Source organism: Vipera ursinii (genome assembly GCF_947247035.1).
Source record: "Vipera ursinii genome assembly, chromosome: 2".
NCBI lineage: Eukaryota > Metazoa > Chordata > Lepidosauria > Squamata > Viperidae > Vipera > Vipera ursinii.
This window is the reverse complement of record NC_139513.1, coordinates 272,191,746-272,208,269: the sequence shown is the minus strand read 5'-3', so window position 1 is coordinate 272,208,269 and position 16,524 is coordinate 272,191,746. Positions and strand designations below refer to the sequence as shown.

Below are 16,524 nucleotides of genomic sequence, written 5' to 3'. Positions count from 1 at the left end.
CTGTTAATATATTTTGATTTAGAAAGACATTTGGAAGCTAGTGTTGCAGCTGACACATCCATTCATACAATTCCATAGATAATTAGAGTTCACTTATCCTGTGTTTGGGTGACAGGAGATAAATAGATAGATAGATAGATAGATAGATAGATAGATAGATAGATAGATAGATAGATAGACAGACAGACAGACAGACAGACAAGGGAGAGAGGGAGGAAGAGAGAGAATAGATCTTGAAGAGCTAGCTCAATGGGAAGAACAGAATCCATACCATCAAATATATGCCCTCCCAATCATCAGATTTCCTGTTGCTGTAGTGAGAGATGGCCAAAGGAGGACATGGAAGCTGTCTTGCCACACACATAGGTTCCCACCCCAACTCCAATACCCAAAGAGGGTAGCTGGTGCAGTCTGCTAAGTATCACAACCAGTGTCCTGGAGAAAACCCAGAGCATCCTGGAGTCTCACATCAGTGAGACAGCACCCAAAGATGAGAATATCCCTGAGGTAGCAGCAGACATGGGACGAAGATCAGGCAAAAGTAGTACAATGGCAAGACAAGATCCTTCGTGGAATGAACCATCAATAGATAGCTAAGGAGGCAGACATTGGGGAATCTAATCAGTGGCTGGAAAGGGCTGGTCAAAAAGGACTGAAAGGGCTAAAAGGAACACTGAGGCTCTGATTGTAGCAGCACAAGAACAGGCATTAAGCACCAAATCCACAGAAGCAGGGGTCTTCTGTGGATTTGGTGCTTAGGCAGGACTAAGCTGCAGGCAGGCCTTGGAGACATTGGGGCAGGGTGCAAGATAAAGGCACTGAACAGCACAACCAAGCAACTGGCATTGTGTATAGGAACATCTGAATAGTGTACGGGCTAGATCCTCTTAAGTCCAGAAAGTCACGGAGGATAACAAATTCAGACAGACAGGCAGGTATTGACCAGTCACCCAGACATTGTGGTAGTAGACGAACCAAAAGACAACAGTGGTGATAGATGTAGTGGTGCCAAGTGGCAGCAACATAGGAGGAAGGGAGTATGAGAAGCTAGAGAAGTACCAGGTTCTAAAGGAGGAACTGGAGTGGATGTAGAAAGTAAAGGCCAAAATGGGCCCTGTGGTGGTATGAATTCTCAGGGCTTTGACTCCTAAACAGATCCCAGAAATAACACCAAGGCATCCAGAAAAATGCAGCACTAGAAAGAGCTAAGATACCGTGCAGAACCCCCAAATTCCCAGGCCTCTGGTAGAGGACAGGAGAAGGGAATTTTATTTACATATTTATAAAAGCTCCTAACAGATAAAATCTCATTTCAGAAGCTTTCACTGGCCCATCAAATGAAAAAAAAACATTCTTTAAAGGAAAATATTCGGACTTTATAATGTCTGCAGAAATTATCTGTATTATTAGAGAAAGGTCTTGAATGGACAGTTATGACTAATATAAAAAAATGATTGTGGTTTTGACTGCAGAGATTATATCAGTAATACCAGCAAGAATAATTCATGAACAAAAGCATTTTTAAAATATTTGATATTATACTTCCAATATTTCTTTTCTTTCACAGTTACAAAAAAAGGGGCAGCAGTCCCAATTTTTGCAAAGCCGAAACCTAAAATGCATAGCCTTATGTGAAGGTAAGCACTTCTAAAATATCTAATAATAAATAGCTGAATTATATTTGATTTCCTTGCAGTTATTTTGTGTTACATAAAAAGTAATCTGCTGATTATGCTGATTTAAACTGACTTGTTTTAAAAACATAGATATTTTTATTTTATTTTAGTTGACTGTGTTTTTATGTGTAACTATTCTAGGTTTACCAATCTTTTATTTATTTTTGTATTTCTGTATATCTGCTACATCCTACATACCATGAAAAGAAGAAGGGGAAATGCAGGACAGAAAGTAGAGGTGGAATCAGGGAAATGTTTACAGCAATGTTTGATGTAAACCAGGATCGTATCAAAGAGGTGCTCCTAAGCACATTATTAATGTACTTTTTAACAAGTTGTTCCTTTCTTTTAATACAGTGCCTCAATATTCTGTCCAGTTCTGAGCACCACACTTTTAAGGATTCGTAGAAATTGATAATACAGATAGTTCTCATGTCACAACTGCAATTGAGCCCAGAATCACGGTCATCAGTTGTTGCAGTCATTAAACAGGTCCCTGTGGATCTGACTGCTGCCTCGTATTTAAGTGATTGTCCAGTAAGACTCCCAAGATCCCTCTCACAGTTATTACTATTGAGCAAGGTACCACCTATACTGTACCTGTGCATTTGGATTTTCTTGCCTAAATGTAGAACCTTATGTGGCCGTTGAATTTCATTTTGTCAAAACTCGATGTCAAAATACTAAACTCATTCCAGAAGGCATTCAATTCCAGAATGCAGGACATGGAATAAAGTATTTAAATACAAGAAAGCAGATGCTAATTGAAAATCTTTTTTTAAAAAAAGAAAAAAAACTTCATAGCAACAAGTTGTGGAATTTTTTCCTGAGTCTTGACTCAATTTGTTCAAGCAGAATTCTGGGAAGCTTTGATTTCAGTTCTTGCACTGAGCTGATGATTGGACTCTGTGGCCCTTGCAGCTCTCATTCTACAGCCGATCCTTCCAGATCTATGATTTTGTAGCAGATTAATTTTAATGACTTTCTTTGTGCTATTTAAATCATTAGCTAAGCCTTACATTAAAGGTTTTATTATTTCACAGGAAGTACTGTGTTCAGTAACTTATCTAGTTGTTACTTTTGAGGTCTCCAGCATGGTACATCTGAACATTAATGGAAACATTAATCCTTGATTTCTTCCATACCATCTGCTTGTCCTCATTTGTTGCAGTTTATTTAATTAAAAATAATAACCGGATGGCTGGCATTCTGCAAAATATCTTTCCAGTTTTTAATTCCAATGATTTTCTTTGAACCTATGTAGACCCACTGATATTCAGACACAATAAAAATAGCAGCCATTTAGAATTAGGTCCTTTTTGTCATCTGAATATTTTCATTCTGATATGTAGCATTAAAAATAACAAAAGAAACTTCCTCAAATCAACTCCTATGGATTATCTAAATATTTCTTTATAGTTGTTTTTAATCAATAGTGGTTTATCACTCACTTCTTTTTTCAACTTCTAAGCCTAGCCTTTTGCTGTGGCATTTCCTAGTGCAGGGGTAGGCAACCTTGGCTCTTTTATGACTCATGGACTTCAACTCCCAGAATTCCTGAGCCAGCATAGGAGTTGAAGTCCCATGAGTCATAAAAGAGCAAGGTTGCCTATCCCTGTCCTAGTGGCTTCTTAACTGAGCAATAACCAATTCTGATCCTGTTTAGATTTTTTTGACATTAATTCAGGTCCACTAGGTGTTGCCATATGGTATACATTGTTGCTATTATTATTATTATTACTATTGAATCAGTGTAGAGTCCTTGCAACTGCCTGGACAATACCCTGCAAGATTTTGGCAAGATTTCATAAGTGGTTTGTGACCTAGCTAGCTTTGTTCCTCAAATGGGCTTAGAATGTATTGTGTTCTAGTTTTTAGTCTGGTGCCTTAACATAAGGCAGGCTTTTTACATGATGTAATTAAGCTAGTGACAAATTACATTGGCCTTTAATGTTGATGTTTACAAAGTTGACATTCACCCATAAGAGTCTTGGCTGCAATTAATAATGTCAATGAATGTCAGATTCTGATAATCAGCCCATTTATTAGAATTTAAAATATATTTTATTTTAAGGGCATCAGATCATCAAATATTAACCGTTCCCCAAATCTCTTTCTTTTAGTGATAACTTCACCGGATCTGCACAAACATGGGGAGATATGGGTAGTTCCCAACACGGATCATGTGTGTACGAGATTCTTCTTTGTGTACGTACTGTGGTCTTTCAGTTGAATTATTTTTACTATACTGAACTTTATTTTTTATGCTAAAATATACAAAATGCTATCTGCTTTTCAGCCTAAAATCTAGCCACAGTGCCTTCCATTTAAAAACTTTTTGCCTATGAAAAAAACCACTAGCCAATTTTTCATTGAACCAATTGTGTATCTAGAAAAATTAACCTAAAGAGATGCTCCTGATCTGAATGAGCAAAAGTCCAATCTGAAATTTGAGGTCCCCCCCCCGCACCCGGGAAAACACCAAATAACTATAACTACAAAATAAGATAAATTTCCATGTATTGAACTGAAATCCAATTGAATGGGAAATGGTACAAAAATGTTAGTTAAGTTTTCCTTTATATTTTGATTCTTTAAAAGGATGAAACCATTCATAACTTTTACTGATTAAAATACTAAGTTGGATCATGGGGTTCCCTGTTCAGATTCTCATTTAAATATGAACCTCAGTTGCTCTGTCATTCTGTCTCTCTCTGCTAACATATTTTACAAGGTTACTGTGCTGAGTATATGCTTGTGCAAGCTGCTTTGAGCTCTCAGATTTATGGTAGGATAAAAAAGTTAATGGTGATACAAGATCTCCAGAGTGCATCTAAATTTGATGTATACCTCCACTAGGAATCTTCCCAAAAGTTAAAATCCATATATATACAATATGTACAATAATGTCAGTTAGTAGTGATTAGTCCAGTCGTTTGCTTGTGTTCATTCCAGAAGCAACTAAGGTGCTTCCTGGTTTAAAGGATTAGCCAGCAACATCACTATTGTCTGGGGAATGCCCAGTTGGGGGCTCCTTTCATGTCCCCATTAATGTGGCCACAGAAGAGGTACCTATCAATCTACTTTCAATTCCACACTTTCAAACTGCTAGATCAGCAGAGGCTGGAATGAATGATGGAAGCTCACCCCACTATACAACAGCACTTGGGTCTTGAACGCAGCCTTGCTGATTGTCAACCCAGTATCCTAACCTACCCCTATTAGTCCAGTAATTCACATTTGATTAAAATATCAAGCAGATAGATTAATATTTTTCTTTAAGGAGATGAAACACTGTTCCTCTAATCTTCTATCTTCCTGGTTAAGACCAAGGGCAATCAGAAATCTCAGAGGCAAGCAAATTATAGTAGAATCATACTGGCCAAGAAGCACAGACAGAAACATGGGAAATATCCCCAGTAACATTGACCAGAATGACAGAAAACTTAAGGGTATAAAGGTACTCCATTCATACTAGAATTGTTACTTCAGCATTGCTTCATTGTCAAGCAAGAATAATTGGAACAGTCTTTGGGATAACTGCTGTTAGTTTTTCTCTCTAATCAGCGTCTTCATGGTATCCTGATAAAACCCACAGACACTATTTTAATATTCTTTAGCAAAGTGATGAGTGAAGGCATTTGTGATGTAATAACACTTCACTTCTCTGTTTTCTAGTTTTATCAATAGTTAAAGTAGAAAAATATTACATCTTCTCTTTTCTTCCCTAATAATATAAGATAACAAAAATAAAAGCTACATACAGAAAGGATGAAATTTGAAATTGTCTATAATAATACAGAAGTGTTCAAAATATTAAACAATTTTTTTCTGTACACTTTCTGTTTTTGTTTAGCTATGAAGATGGCCAAGTAGGCGATACAAGTATAAACACTCAAGAGCCAAACATCCATAAAGAGATCCTCCGAGTCATTGGTAATCAAACTGCTACTGGTTGAAAGGACCTCTGAAATAGTTCTTGTGTTTTGGGAGCCTTTTTCAGTCTCAAAGCTGGATTTTGAACTGAAGAAGACATAGTGTAAAATATATTTCTTTTTTTTCCTGAACAAGTTAACCCTTTGAATACTTTTTTCTTACTTAGTATTTCTTATCACAAAAGTTTATGAATATATATATATATATATATATATATATATATATATATATATATATATATATATATATATAATGTACAACAGTAGGGAGACATGTTGATACAATGCAGGTGATAATTGAACAAAATTTTTGATTATTCACAATAAACATACTTTGAACAGGAGTTTTGTGCTGCTATTTTTATATTAAAGATTTGAATTGGATTATTTTACTATTGTATATCTATATTTTTAAATGTATGATAACTACAGAAAGGCATCTACTTCTTTTTAAAAAGTGGAATCCTATATAAATGGATTACTGAGATATTCACATTTTAATACAGCATAGGAATTAGTTGCTTGAAATTTAATAAATAAGATGGAAAGGCTAGTTGTAATATATTTCCTCTTTATGCAAAAGATGTATGGGATCCAAAATAGAACCTTTCTGTTCTATTAACATAATATATATGTATCCTAGCTTAAAATTATTTTATTAATTATCAGTATAACAGCAAGTATTTATTCCATTAGATGAAGGAGCTTTTAGAGAAAACATTCCTGGTGGATTCAATCAATACATCTCTGTTAAATTCTTGGAAAGACGTTTTTTGCACCCTGTAAGTGCATAAGAGTTTAGTTAATGTCTGATTGTGTCCATGCTGCCTTTATGAAAATGTCAAATTATTATAGGCAAAGCACTGAGTTTTTTACAGCTCAAAAAATTATGTTTTCTTTGAATTTATACAATAAGCATATAGCAATATTCATGTGACCAAAAAAACCCACAAAAGAAACCACGAGCAGAAGTTCTAGAAACATAATTGTGAAACTTTTTCCATTTTCCCCCCCAATGAAAACATGCTTTTGGATGTACAATCTTTTCCATTTCACTGTGCACACATAAATGGTAAAAATCACATTAATCCTATTTGCAGAGCTGTTTCACATGGAACATGTAATTTGTGCATATATTTGCATAGTGGGATTTATTTATTTATTTATTTATTTTATTGGATTTGTATACCGCCCTATTCCCATAGGACTCAGGGCGGTTTACAGGGCAGTTAAAACCATGAATACAAAAAATAAAAACAATAAAACAAATTAAATTCAAGCCCCAAGAGTAAATCTAAAACCCAGTTAAATTAACAACCCCACAGTCTGGACCAAATAGATCGAAGAGCCAAGTTTTCAGGTCCCAGAGAAATGAGCGAAGGTCGGGGGCAGTCCTAAGTTCTGTGGGTAGTTGGTTCCATAGGGCAGGCGCACCCACAGAGAACGCCCTTCCCTGGGAATAACCCGCTGGCATTCATTAACCGGCGGTACCCTGAGAAGGCCCTCCCTGTGGGGGCACACAGGACGATGGGAAGAAGATGCCGGCAGCAGGTGTTCCCTTAGATATTCCGGACCCAAGCCATTTAGGGCTTTATAGGTCATTACCAGCACCTTGAATCTCACCCGGAGGGCAACCGGAAGTCAATGCAGCTCACAGAGAAGAGGTGTTACATGGGAGTATCGGGAAGCTCCCATCAAAACTCGCGCGGATGAATTCTGCACCAGTTGAATCCTTCGGGTGGTCCTCAAGGGCAGCCCCATGTAGAGAGCATTGCAGTAGTCTAACCGGGAGGTCACGAGCGCATGAGTGACTGTACGTAGAGCATCTCGGTCCAGATAGGGACGCAACTGGTGCACCAGGCGAATCTGGGCAAAAGCCCCCCTGGTCACAGCTCCTATATGATCTTCCAAACTCATTAGATAGCTAATGAGCCTTGGATATGTGCCCCCCTTTTCACCATTTTTTAAATCTCTGTGAACTAGACTCACACATATACAGAGTAGTTTGTACTGATTCATTGTTTTCCTCAGGATACAAAACATTTTTGGCTACTTACAATTATCTTGATATACAAAGAAGAATCTATGCCCAAGAAAGGCCTAAGGCTACCACTCATTACATGTACTGGAGATTGTGAGAAACAGTAAACAACTTCTATCACATTAGGAGCTGAGTTTGCTGTCTTGTTGTCACTGAAATGGGTAAAACAATCACACCTTAAAGGGAAACCAAACAAGATGGTAAGCATCTTCCTCCTGAGGGTTGTTCTTATTATTATCTATTTTGTTTTGACACCCAGGAAACCTTCAGTGATTCTTGTCTACAATTTTAGCTTAATGGGAAACAAAATGAAAGTTTTCCTAACGCAAATAGCAAACCCAGTGGCTGATAGCAGTATTGATGTTGCCTAATGAAACAGTTCTTGCCTAATCAAGCATCTTTCATCTGATAAGTCCTGTAATAATTAGTTGGGAAATCTGTAATGAGAAATTCTCTTTGAAGTGTTATTGCAATTCATCTTCTTCTTCTTTTTTTTTAAAAAAAGGTTAATTTAACATATTTAAACATTAAGTAACTTCATTCAGGCAGGAAAATAGCAAGTTTGCTGATTGGTTGATGTTTACAGTAATTGTTGAAGAAACAAGATGAATGTAACTATTGCAGCAGAAACTATCCAAGTACAGGCAGTCCTTGTTTAACATCCATTCCCTCAGTGAGCATCCAAACTTGTGATGTTACTGAACAAATTGGTACTTATGACAAGTCCTCAAAGTTTCAGCTGTTGCAACACCCCTATGAGCACATGATTATGATCTAGGTGCTTGGCCACAATTTCTGACCATTTCAGGGTCCCACAATCACATGATCTGTGATTTTCCCTGCAAGCTCCCCAGAAACAGTCAGTGGAGAAGCCAACAAAGACTCTGAAGTAACAATTGTGAGGTCCTTGCTTAATGACCTATGGTTATTTGCTTAGTGATATAGAACAGATATAAAATATTATTTATAGGCTAAATGTGATTTGACACATAAGGAATTTGTCTCTGGTGCACAAGCTCTCAGTGTAACATACAAACAACAAAATGATATAATAATCATGAAATACTAATGAGAAAAGATAATAGAAAAGATGAGAAGGATAATATGGTAACTGGGACTGGCATTTTAAGTGGTGCTGTCACACAATGTATAAAGCAATGGAAATTCTGATCCCAATGGCCATCAATAAGTAAGGACTACTTGTAGAAACAATTGGTCGCAATTGGTCACAATATGTATGTGTACAGTGTAGACATATTCAGCTAAAATGGCTTATAGTTGTATCTGGGTTGCAAATATGGCCATAGCATATTAGGACACACTTCAAATTCTACACATTCAGTGCTAAAGTATCTTTATAAGCAGTTGAGATTCATGAATAGGTCTATATGTCCATCGATGACCGTCATCCTAATTTAGTTCTGTTTTAGCAAACATCTGTATAACCTTTTAAGCATAATTAATAAACTCTAATCATGCCATCTGAATTAGAAATTGCAGGAGTGAATAAAGGGAAAATCTATATTAGGTAATGAACAAGCAGGTTTTCATTCTAGGCACACTGCCATTGCTTATGTGCTGGCTTTATGACATTTAACCAAGAAATACATCCATAGAGGAAAGATCTCATATGCAGCTTTGTAGATTTTAAATCAGCATTTGATTCCATTTCAAGAGCAAATATTGTGGAGAAAGAAGGAAAACACTGATATAGACAGATGCTTACTTTTTCTCATTCAGTGCTTGTATGAAAATTCTACCAAGGACTTACCCAGAGTCCTTTTTACTTGTAGTCTTAGCATTCTCCCTCTGGTATAGTCTAATGTCCAAACATTATACAGTATATAAGAGACACAACCATACCTGGCATAATCTCATAGACTACAGATATGATGGAAGAAATTAGCAGGGCAACACATTATTTATTTAATTGTTTAGCCATTATTACTTTCAATAGTGGTGGACTATTGGCAAAAGTTTCATAACAGAGATTATTTTTTTATTTTTTATTTTAATTCCATTTATATCCCGCCCTTCTCCGAAGACTCAGGGCGGCTTACAAGCTTAGCAGTAGCCTTCATTCTATGTATATGCCTGCTTATTAGGGCTTTCACACACACACACACCCAAGTGGCATTATTTCAAAGTCAGCTTAATTGCCCCCAACAATCTGGGTCCTCATTTTACCTACCTCGGAAGGATGGAAGGCTGAGTCAACCTTGAGCCTGGTGGGATGCGAACTTGCACTAATTGCAGGCAGCTGGTGTTACTTAAGGAGGCATTAGCCCACTGTTCCACCAAGGCTTTGTGGATTAAAACAATACAAAATATAAATAGTAATACATATTGATGCACCACATTAACTATCAGTCATATAAACACTGAAGGGGAGCCATCTTCCTTCAATCTGCAAGGACTTTCTGGAACATACAAATCTTGATGGCATTTCAAAAGTGAGAACCTTACTCAGTTGTGTACTGTACATCATCTCAGTTGATCTGTCTAAGACGCCATTCTAGTTTATTGTTAAAATGTGCCTTCTATACATAACTTGTCCCTCCAGGTCAAACATAATATGCCTCTTTATGCCTGTGCTATACATTTTATACCATCATAATACTTTTATGCTGTGGACCAAGAATCAGACAAGATTCCAGCCTGCATTCTATTTATGGACACCCCCAAAGCATTTGCTTTGTGGTAGGAAAAAGATGGCCAGTAGATTTGATGATCCAGCAGGACTCTGCTTCTGTTCCTATCACCAGGAGCTAAAATTTTCTTTGACCTGTGCCAATGCTGTATTACATTTTGCAGCTTGAGTGTCCCAGTTTCCAGTTTTGTACAACATGGCCAAGTTTGAAAACTAATAGAAAAACTGCAATTATTCTTTCCCATAGTTACACATACACAAATATTATATATGTATGTATATAAGACAAATAGAAATTGAAATCTGGAGCAAATTTGCAAAGGGATTTTAAAATATCCAGGGAATTTTTTGCTGGAGATAAGAAGGATTGCAAGTATCCTTCAGGCTTAAATGCTTTCTGCAATTTCATGTCAGGCATAAATTCAAGACAGGCAGTACCTCCACTGGGAAGGAAATTTTATTGAATTTGCACTTGTCATTCAGCATATTTAAACTACAGAAGCCATGGAAATTATGACAAATATGGCATTTTAGAATGTTATAGAGCTTTTATCATTTACCATACATTAATGTTTCTCAACCGTGGGAACTTTAAGCTGGTGAATTCTGAGAGTTGAAGTTTGTATAGCTTAAAATTGGTAAGGCTGAGAAACACTGCTATAGATTCTATCTCAAAATGTCCGGCTTAAGAGAAATTCAGTACTTGGAGGACCATTATAAGGTTTTTGATGCTTCTATGTTGTCAGTAGCCAAGTAAACTCAGCATTTAATTGTAAATTATTCCTCATTTGGAATTCTTATTACTGGATTTGCTATGCTTATATACAAAAATGTAAACATTTTTCTTCCTCCCATTCTAACTCAACTGCCACTTGTTTCAATAAAGATTACAACTGAGAAGTCCTTCAAACATTTGTTTGACCATTCCATAATCTGCTGGTGCATTTATTGATCTAATACACTTCTCTTTCCATATCTGTAAAAATATCACTTCATAATGCACAATATGAAATTGCTTTTTCTGCATGTGGAAAATTATTCTTTACTAACAAGGCCATGCTCAGTCAGCTGTGTCCCTGCTGAGATGATACACTCTCATGAGATGACTGAAATACATATAGTATATTACAAATGGATTGAAGCATTCTTCTAGCAGCTTTGTCTGGCCTTCAGGTGCTTTCGAAAATAGGTTGTGCCCCTCGTCTCTGTGAAAGGAAAACTGCTATATGTCTCCCGGTCCTTCTCTTCACTAGACTAGTCATGGCCAGTTCTTTAAACCGTTCTTCATATGTTCTAGCCTCCAAGCCCCTAATCATCTTTGTTGCTCTTCTTTGCACTCTTTCTAGAGTCTCAACATCTTTTTATAGGTGGTGACCAGAATTGGATGCAGTATTCTAGGTGTGACCTTATAAAGGCTTTATAAAGTGGTATTAATATCTCATGTGATCTTGATTGAATCCCTCTGTTAATGCAGTTTAAGATTAAATTGGCTTTTTTGGCTGCTGCTGGATATACAAACAGCTCAAGTGACCATTTGAACTTACAATGCAATCCTATGCAATCTGGAACATACCAGAGGAAACAAAAGTCAGATTTTTGCTTCCCTTGTTCTAGATGAAAAACAGCCTGATCTTTGGACTGCCATCCTGCACTTGGTACAACTTACCAGTGAAGCGATCTAGGCCCAAATCTAAGCAGACAGAGAAAGTTGCTTAGATCTGAAGAATACACAGTTGGAGGGGTAGGTTGCCTTACAATGATCTGTAAACAAATAGTCTAGTAGTCCTAGTTGAATGTTTTTAACAGGCCTTTTAAACAGTGTATTTGAATTGACTTTCTGGTCATGAAGTACTTGCAGAGACATCTGAAAATAGTACTGAATTATATAGTGCTATTTTTGGACATTTATCCTTTCTTAGCTGGTATCTCTGACCTTTCTTGAATTAGGAGTTATTCCAGTGCTTATTGCTATGAAATAAACTAGACCTCCTGAATTTGTATTGCAAAAATCTGAAGAGCCACTACATGAAAGCAAATAATTAAGAGAGTTTTCCACATTCTTTTGCTGCCAGGTCATTGTGAATTTCAGATTTTCTTCAGCCTAGATTTGGTAGACCTAATTTCAGAAGTAAGCATTTTTATTCATCACTTTTCAAAAAGTCTGTAATGTAATTTTTACAATAAATGGCAAGTAACTATATCAGTAGTATTTCACTAACTATATTAAAACCAAGTTTGTCTTCAGTTTACATTTGGAGTGCAGTTTTCAACATGTAATTTTAAGGTCAATTGCGGCCTTTAGCAAGGCAAAAATGTCAGTCTCTGCTCTAAATAGATTTGCTTAAAATAATATATTAATTGCAGAACTTTTCCAAGGTTGGTGGTTTCTGCACATTGAAATGGTTTGTAAACATTCTAGATTAGGACTGCAATACCTGCAGAGTTTACACTGGCTAGACTCAATAATTAAGAGCCATAAAATAGATTTGACTTACAGTGGCTTACAGTGGAGATTGTAGCTAATTTCTGCTACAATTCCTTTCTGTGTATTTCCTAAAAAAGAAAAAGAAACAATAAGAAACTTGTATTGAATTTTGTGCTTAAAATATATTCCAGTTTCCAATTTTAGCCTATGGTGCCTTCAAATTATTACAGATATTTAACAGTTTATACAAACTATAACTATTTCCAAAGAAAGGAAATAGGCCAAATATTTTCTATATTCACTTTCTGCTGCCCTAGCTTTCTATAACTATTTAAGCTCTTTTATTCAGCTATCTAGCAGTTATAGTGTTGTAGTCAAGGCAGATTTCACTTTCAATAAATCATGACTTCGTTCTAATGTGCTGTTTATCTGGTGCTACTGTATATGATAAACATAGTAGCCAAGCCTGATTTTAGACCATCATTTCTCATCCTTGCCAACTTTAAGATGAGATGAACTTCAACTCCCAGAATACTTCAGCTAGCAAGTAAAATCCACACATCTTAAATTTGCCAAGGTTGAGAAACTGTTTTAGACATTCTAAAGAAGAACATCAAAATAGTTTCACTCACAGCAAGAAAAAGAAATTGAAGGAATTAAATGAGTTGTGCTATGTCAAACTGGATCTCTGGATTAGGAACAGGTTCAAATTATTCTCATGGACCTTTCAGGATTATTTTGAGACAGTTGCTCACCCCAACCAATTCCCACTCCAATATATGCCAGCTCCTGAGAAAACACACACATAAACGGGCTGGATACTCAAAGCACGTGGTCCACAGCATGCTATGCTAGGTTAATTTTAACCTTAATTAGTTTGAGTGTGCATGCATGCATTAGCATACTGTAGAACACAACCCATTTCATTAGCTTAACTTCTACCCTGCTGGTCCCAAATGTTTTATTTTTATGCTTGAGATATCAGTCTCAAGCCTTGAAACATCACTCAACTAAAGTTCTGAATGTATGTACCATTATTTCCTAATTTTTATACCTTTGTATTACTACTGCCATTATTCTTAATATAGGAAGTTGCCTCATTTCAAAGGAAATGGTTAGTCTGTCTGGCTCAGTATAATCTCAAAGGAGTAAATGTCTCTTCAGGTTTTCATAAAGAGATCTTTTCCCCATCCCACTAAGACGGAAGTAGGGAACTATGGACCCTTTCAACTCCCAGAATTGGAATTCTGGGAGATGAAGTCCACAAGTCATAAAAAGGCCATAGTTCCTCACCCCTGCTGTCATGGTTCCGATGAATGAGACAAATCAAACAAGTTGCAGGCATATTATTTATCTAAAAGTCTTCGTAATGAAACGGAACATCGGCACTCATGGAGGGATGCCAGAATCTGAAATCTCCCCCCAAACCCATCGTAACACACACACAATCCCCACCCTTATCTACACATCATAAATCACATTATCCAATTAGTTTTACATATGAGGTGTCTCCTCCCATTCTGTACACGGGCTTTCCCTATCTTCTCAAAATAGTTGTTAGAAAATTCCCTCCCTTCAAGATTCAAAGTGAAGCAGTTTTAACAAAAGGCTGTCTCTTACATTGTCAGTGCAAAAACATGTCAATGTTTGCAGCATTGACATCTGCGCTATGAGATATTTCAACATTAAAAACTACATGGTTTATTAGATGCGAGGATGAAAGGAATGTTTTGGCCCCTTTTTACATTTTAGGATACTTTAGACACTTCAGTCTAAAAAGCTAAATAATTTTTTTCTAGGAAAGGAAAAATTCATGGGACAATATGAATATTCATAGATAAACTTATTGCCAATCAATTTTAAAAGAAAATTGAATTATTGCCAGAGGAACTTGGATTGTCTCTAAGTGTAATATGATAATATATCTAATAACACATCTTTTGATTCTGTTAGATCTAGAAATATTAGCAGCACCTAAAACTCCTAATAGCTTTACAGAAATTTACTTTGTGTGTGTGTGTGTGTGTGTGTGTGTGTGTGTGTGTGTGTGTATTTTCAGTGTGTAGAGTCTATAAGCTCACATGCATATGGACACACAAAACAAAAGGGAATTATTAAGGTGGATATTGGTTATATATAAGAATTGTGGAATAAAGAATTAGAATACCTCATATTACCTCATAATAGTCTTAAAAGACTATATTTTTAATGTTTTTAGGACAAAATCATTTTTTTTTCATACTGAACACTATAGAGAATGTTTAGAAAGGGTTAGTTATAAGCTGCTTGGAGGAAGTGTGAAATCATGGAGGAAATAGTTAATCATGTGATATGGGCTTATCTCACTATTGATGCATTTTGCTTTAATATCCATGTGTTTGTTAACACAGTTTTGATGAAAGTAGAATGAATGTAAATGTGATTCTCTACCAATGTAATGAAAAAACTGATCAGTATTACTCCATGTGATCAAAGATGAATGTTCTGCTTTTCCCTTCCTTTTTGTTCCTTTTTTAAAAAATCATTTTAAAGACACTCCTACTGGGAGAAGTTGGAGATAGAACTTAGGATATTTTTCATACAAGCTGTGTGCTTTGCTGCTGCAATACAGTGCAGCTCAATTCCTATTAAACAGCCAATTAATCTGTTCCCATGACATACCTGAAGATTTGAATGCATGGTGCGTGAGATTGAATCTTCTGGTGTTCTGCTTCTAGTGGGATTGAATCTCCTGGCCATCATCAAACTCTATGAATATATTCTGCAAAGGTAGACTCACCATGCACAGTTGGGGAGAAGCCAATATCTATTGTAATAACTATGTTGATCATTTTACTTACTCATTTATCTGAAAACGTCTTTATACACCATTGACAGCAGAAAAAGGTGGTAAAAATAGTTTCCTTGAGCCAACTTGAAATGGTCAGACTGAAAGGTACTTAATCTAGCACTTTTGCAATCGCGCTAGAAAATATAATCCTAGAGCCACTGATAGGAGAAATATTTCATAATTGGCAGGAATAGCACAAAAAGCGCTTAAATGCATTTAAATCTGTTTCTTCTCTAAAAAGCATATGTAAATTTTCATCATAAAATTGAAGTTTTATGATGTTCTTCTGAGGTCATCTAGTAAACGTCATGTCATTTAAATCTAGTCCTTCTAAATTGAATCAGTCCAGAATGGTGAACAGATATGCGATCATGTAACATTCACAAATTTGAAATCATTAAACACATTGTGTTTAAAAGGATGGAAAGGAAGTGGATAGCCAATGCTCTGAAACATTTTCATTATATACAGGTAGTCCTCAATTTATGACCATAACTGAGCACAAAATTTCTGTTGCTAAGCGAGACAACCGTTAAAAGATTTTTTCCCCATTTTATGACCTTTCTTGCTGCAGTTTTTAAGTGAACTACTGCAGTTGTTAAGTTAGTAACATGGTTGTTCAATGAATCTGGCTTCCCCATTGACTTTGCTTGCCAGAAGATCGTAAAAGGTTGATCACGTGACTCTGGGACATTGCAAGCATCGTAAAAGCATGCCAGTTGCCAAGTGTTCGCATTTTGATCATGTGACCACAGGGATGCTACAATGTTTGTAAGTTTGAAAAACAGTCACAAGTCACTTTTCTCAATGCCATTGTAAGTTCAAAGGGTCACTAAATGAACTATTACAAATTGAGGACTACCTGTACTTAAACAAGGCATATGTCTGAAACGGTATAAGGCAGGGGTAGGCAACCTTGGCTCTTTTATGTCTTCTGGACTTCAACTCCCAGAATTCCTGTGTCAGC

At 36.3% G+C, this 16,524-nt stretch overlaps 1 protein-coding gene across 2 annotated transcripts in view; it reads left to right on the top strand.

Annotated features, from left to right (window-relative positions):
- Nucleotides 1–5,780, top strand: part of PARP8 (poly(ADP-ribose) polymerase family member 8) — a 189,829-nt gene extending 184,049 nt beyond the window's left edge. For both annotated transcript variants that reach the window (XM_083355535.1, XM_083355534.1), the window contains 3 exons: nucleotides 1,568–1,637; nucleotides 3,800–3,884; nucleotides 5,533–5,780. In XM_083355535.1, the coding sequence (XP_083211661.1) occupies nucleotides 1,568–1,637; nucleotides 3,800–3,884; nucleotides 5,533–5,635 (258 nt within the window). In that variant the 3' untranslated portion in view covers nucleotides 5,636–5,780. The remainder of the gene's footprint in view (nucleotides 1–1,567; nucleotides 1,638–3,799; nucleotides 3,885–5,532) is intronic.
- Nucleotides 5,781–16,524: the final 10,744 nt, after the last annotated feature.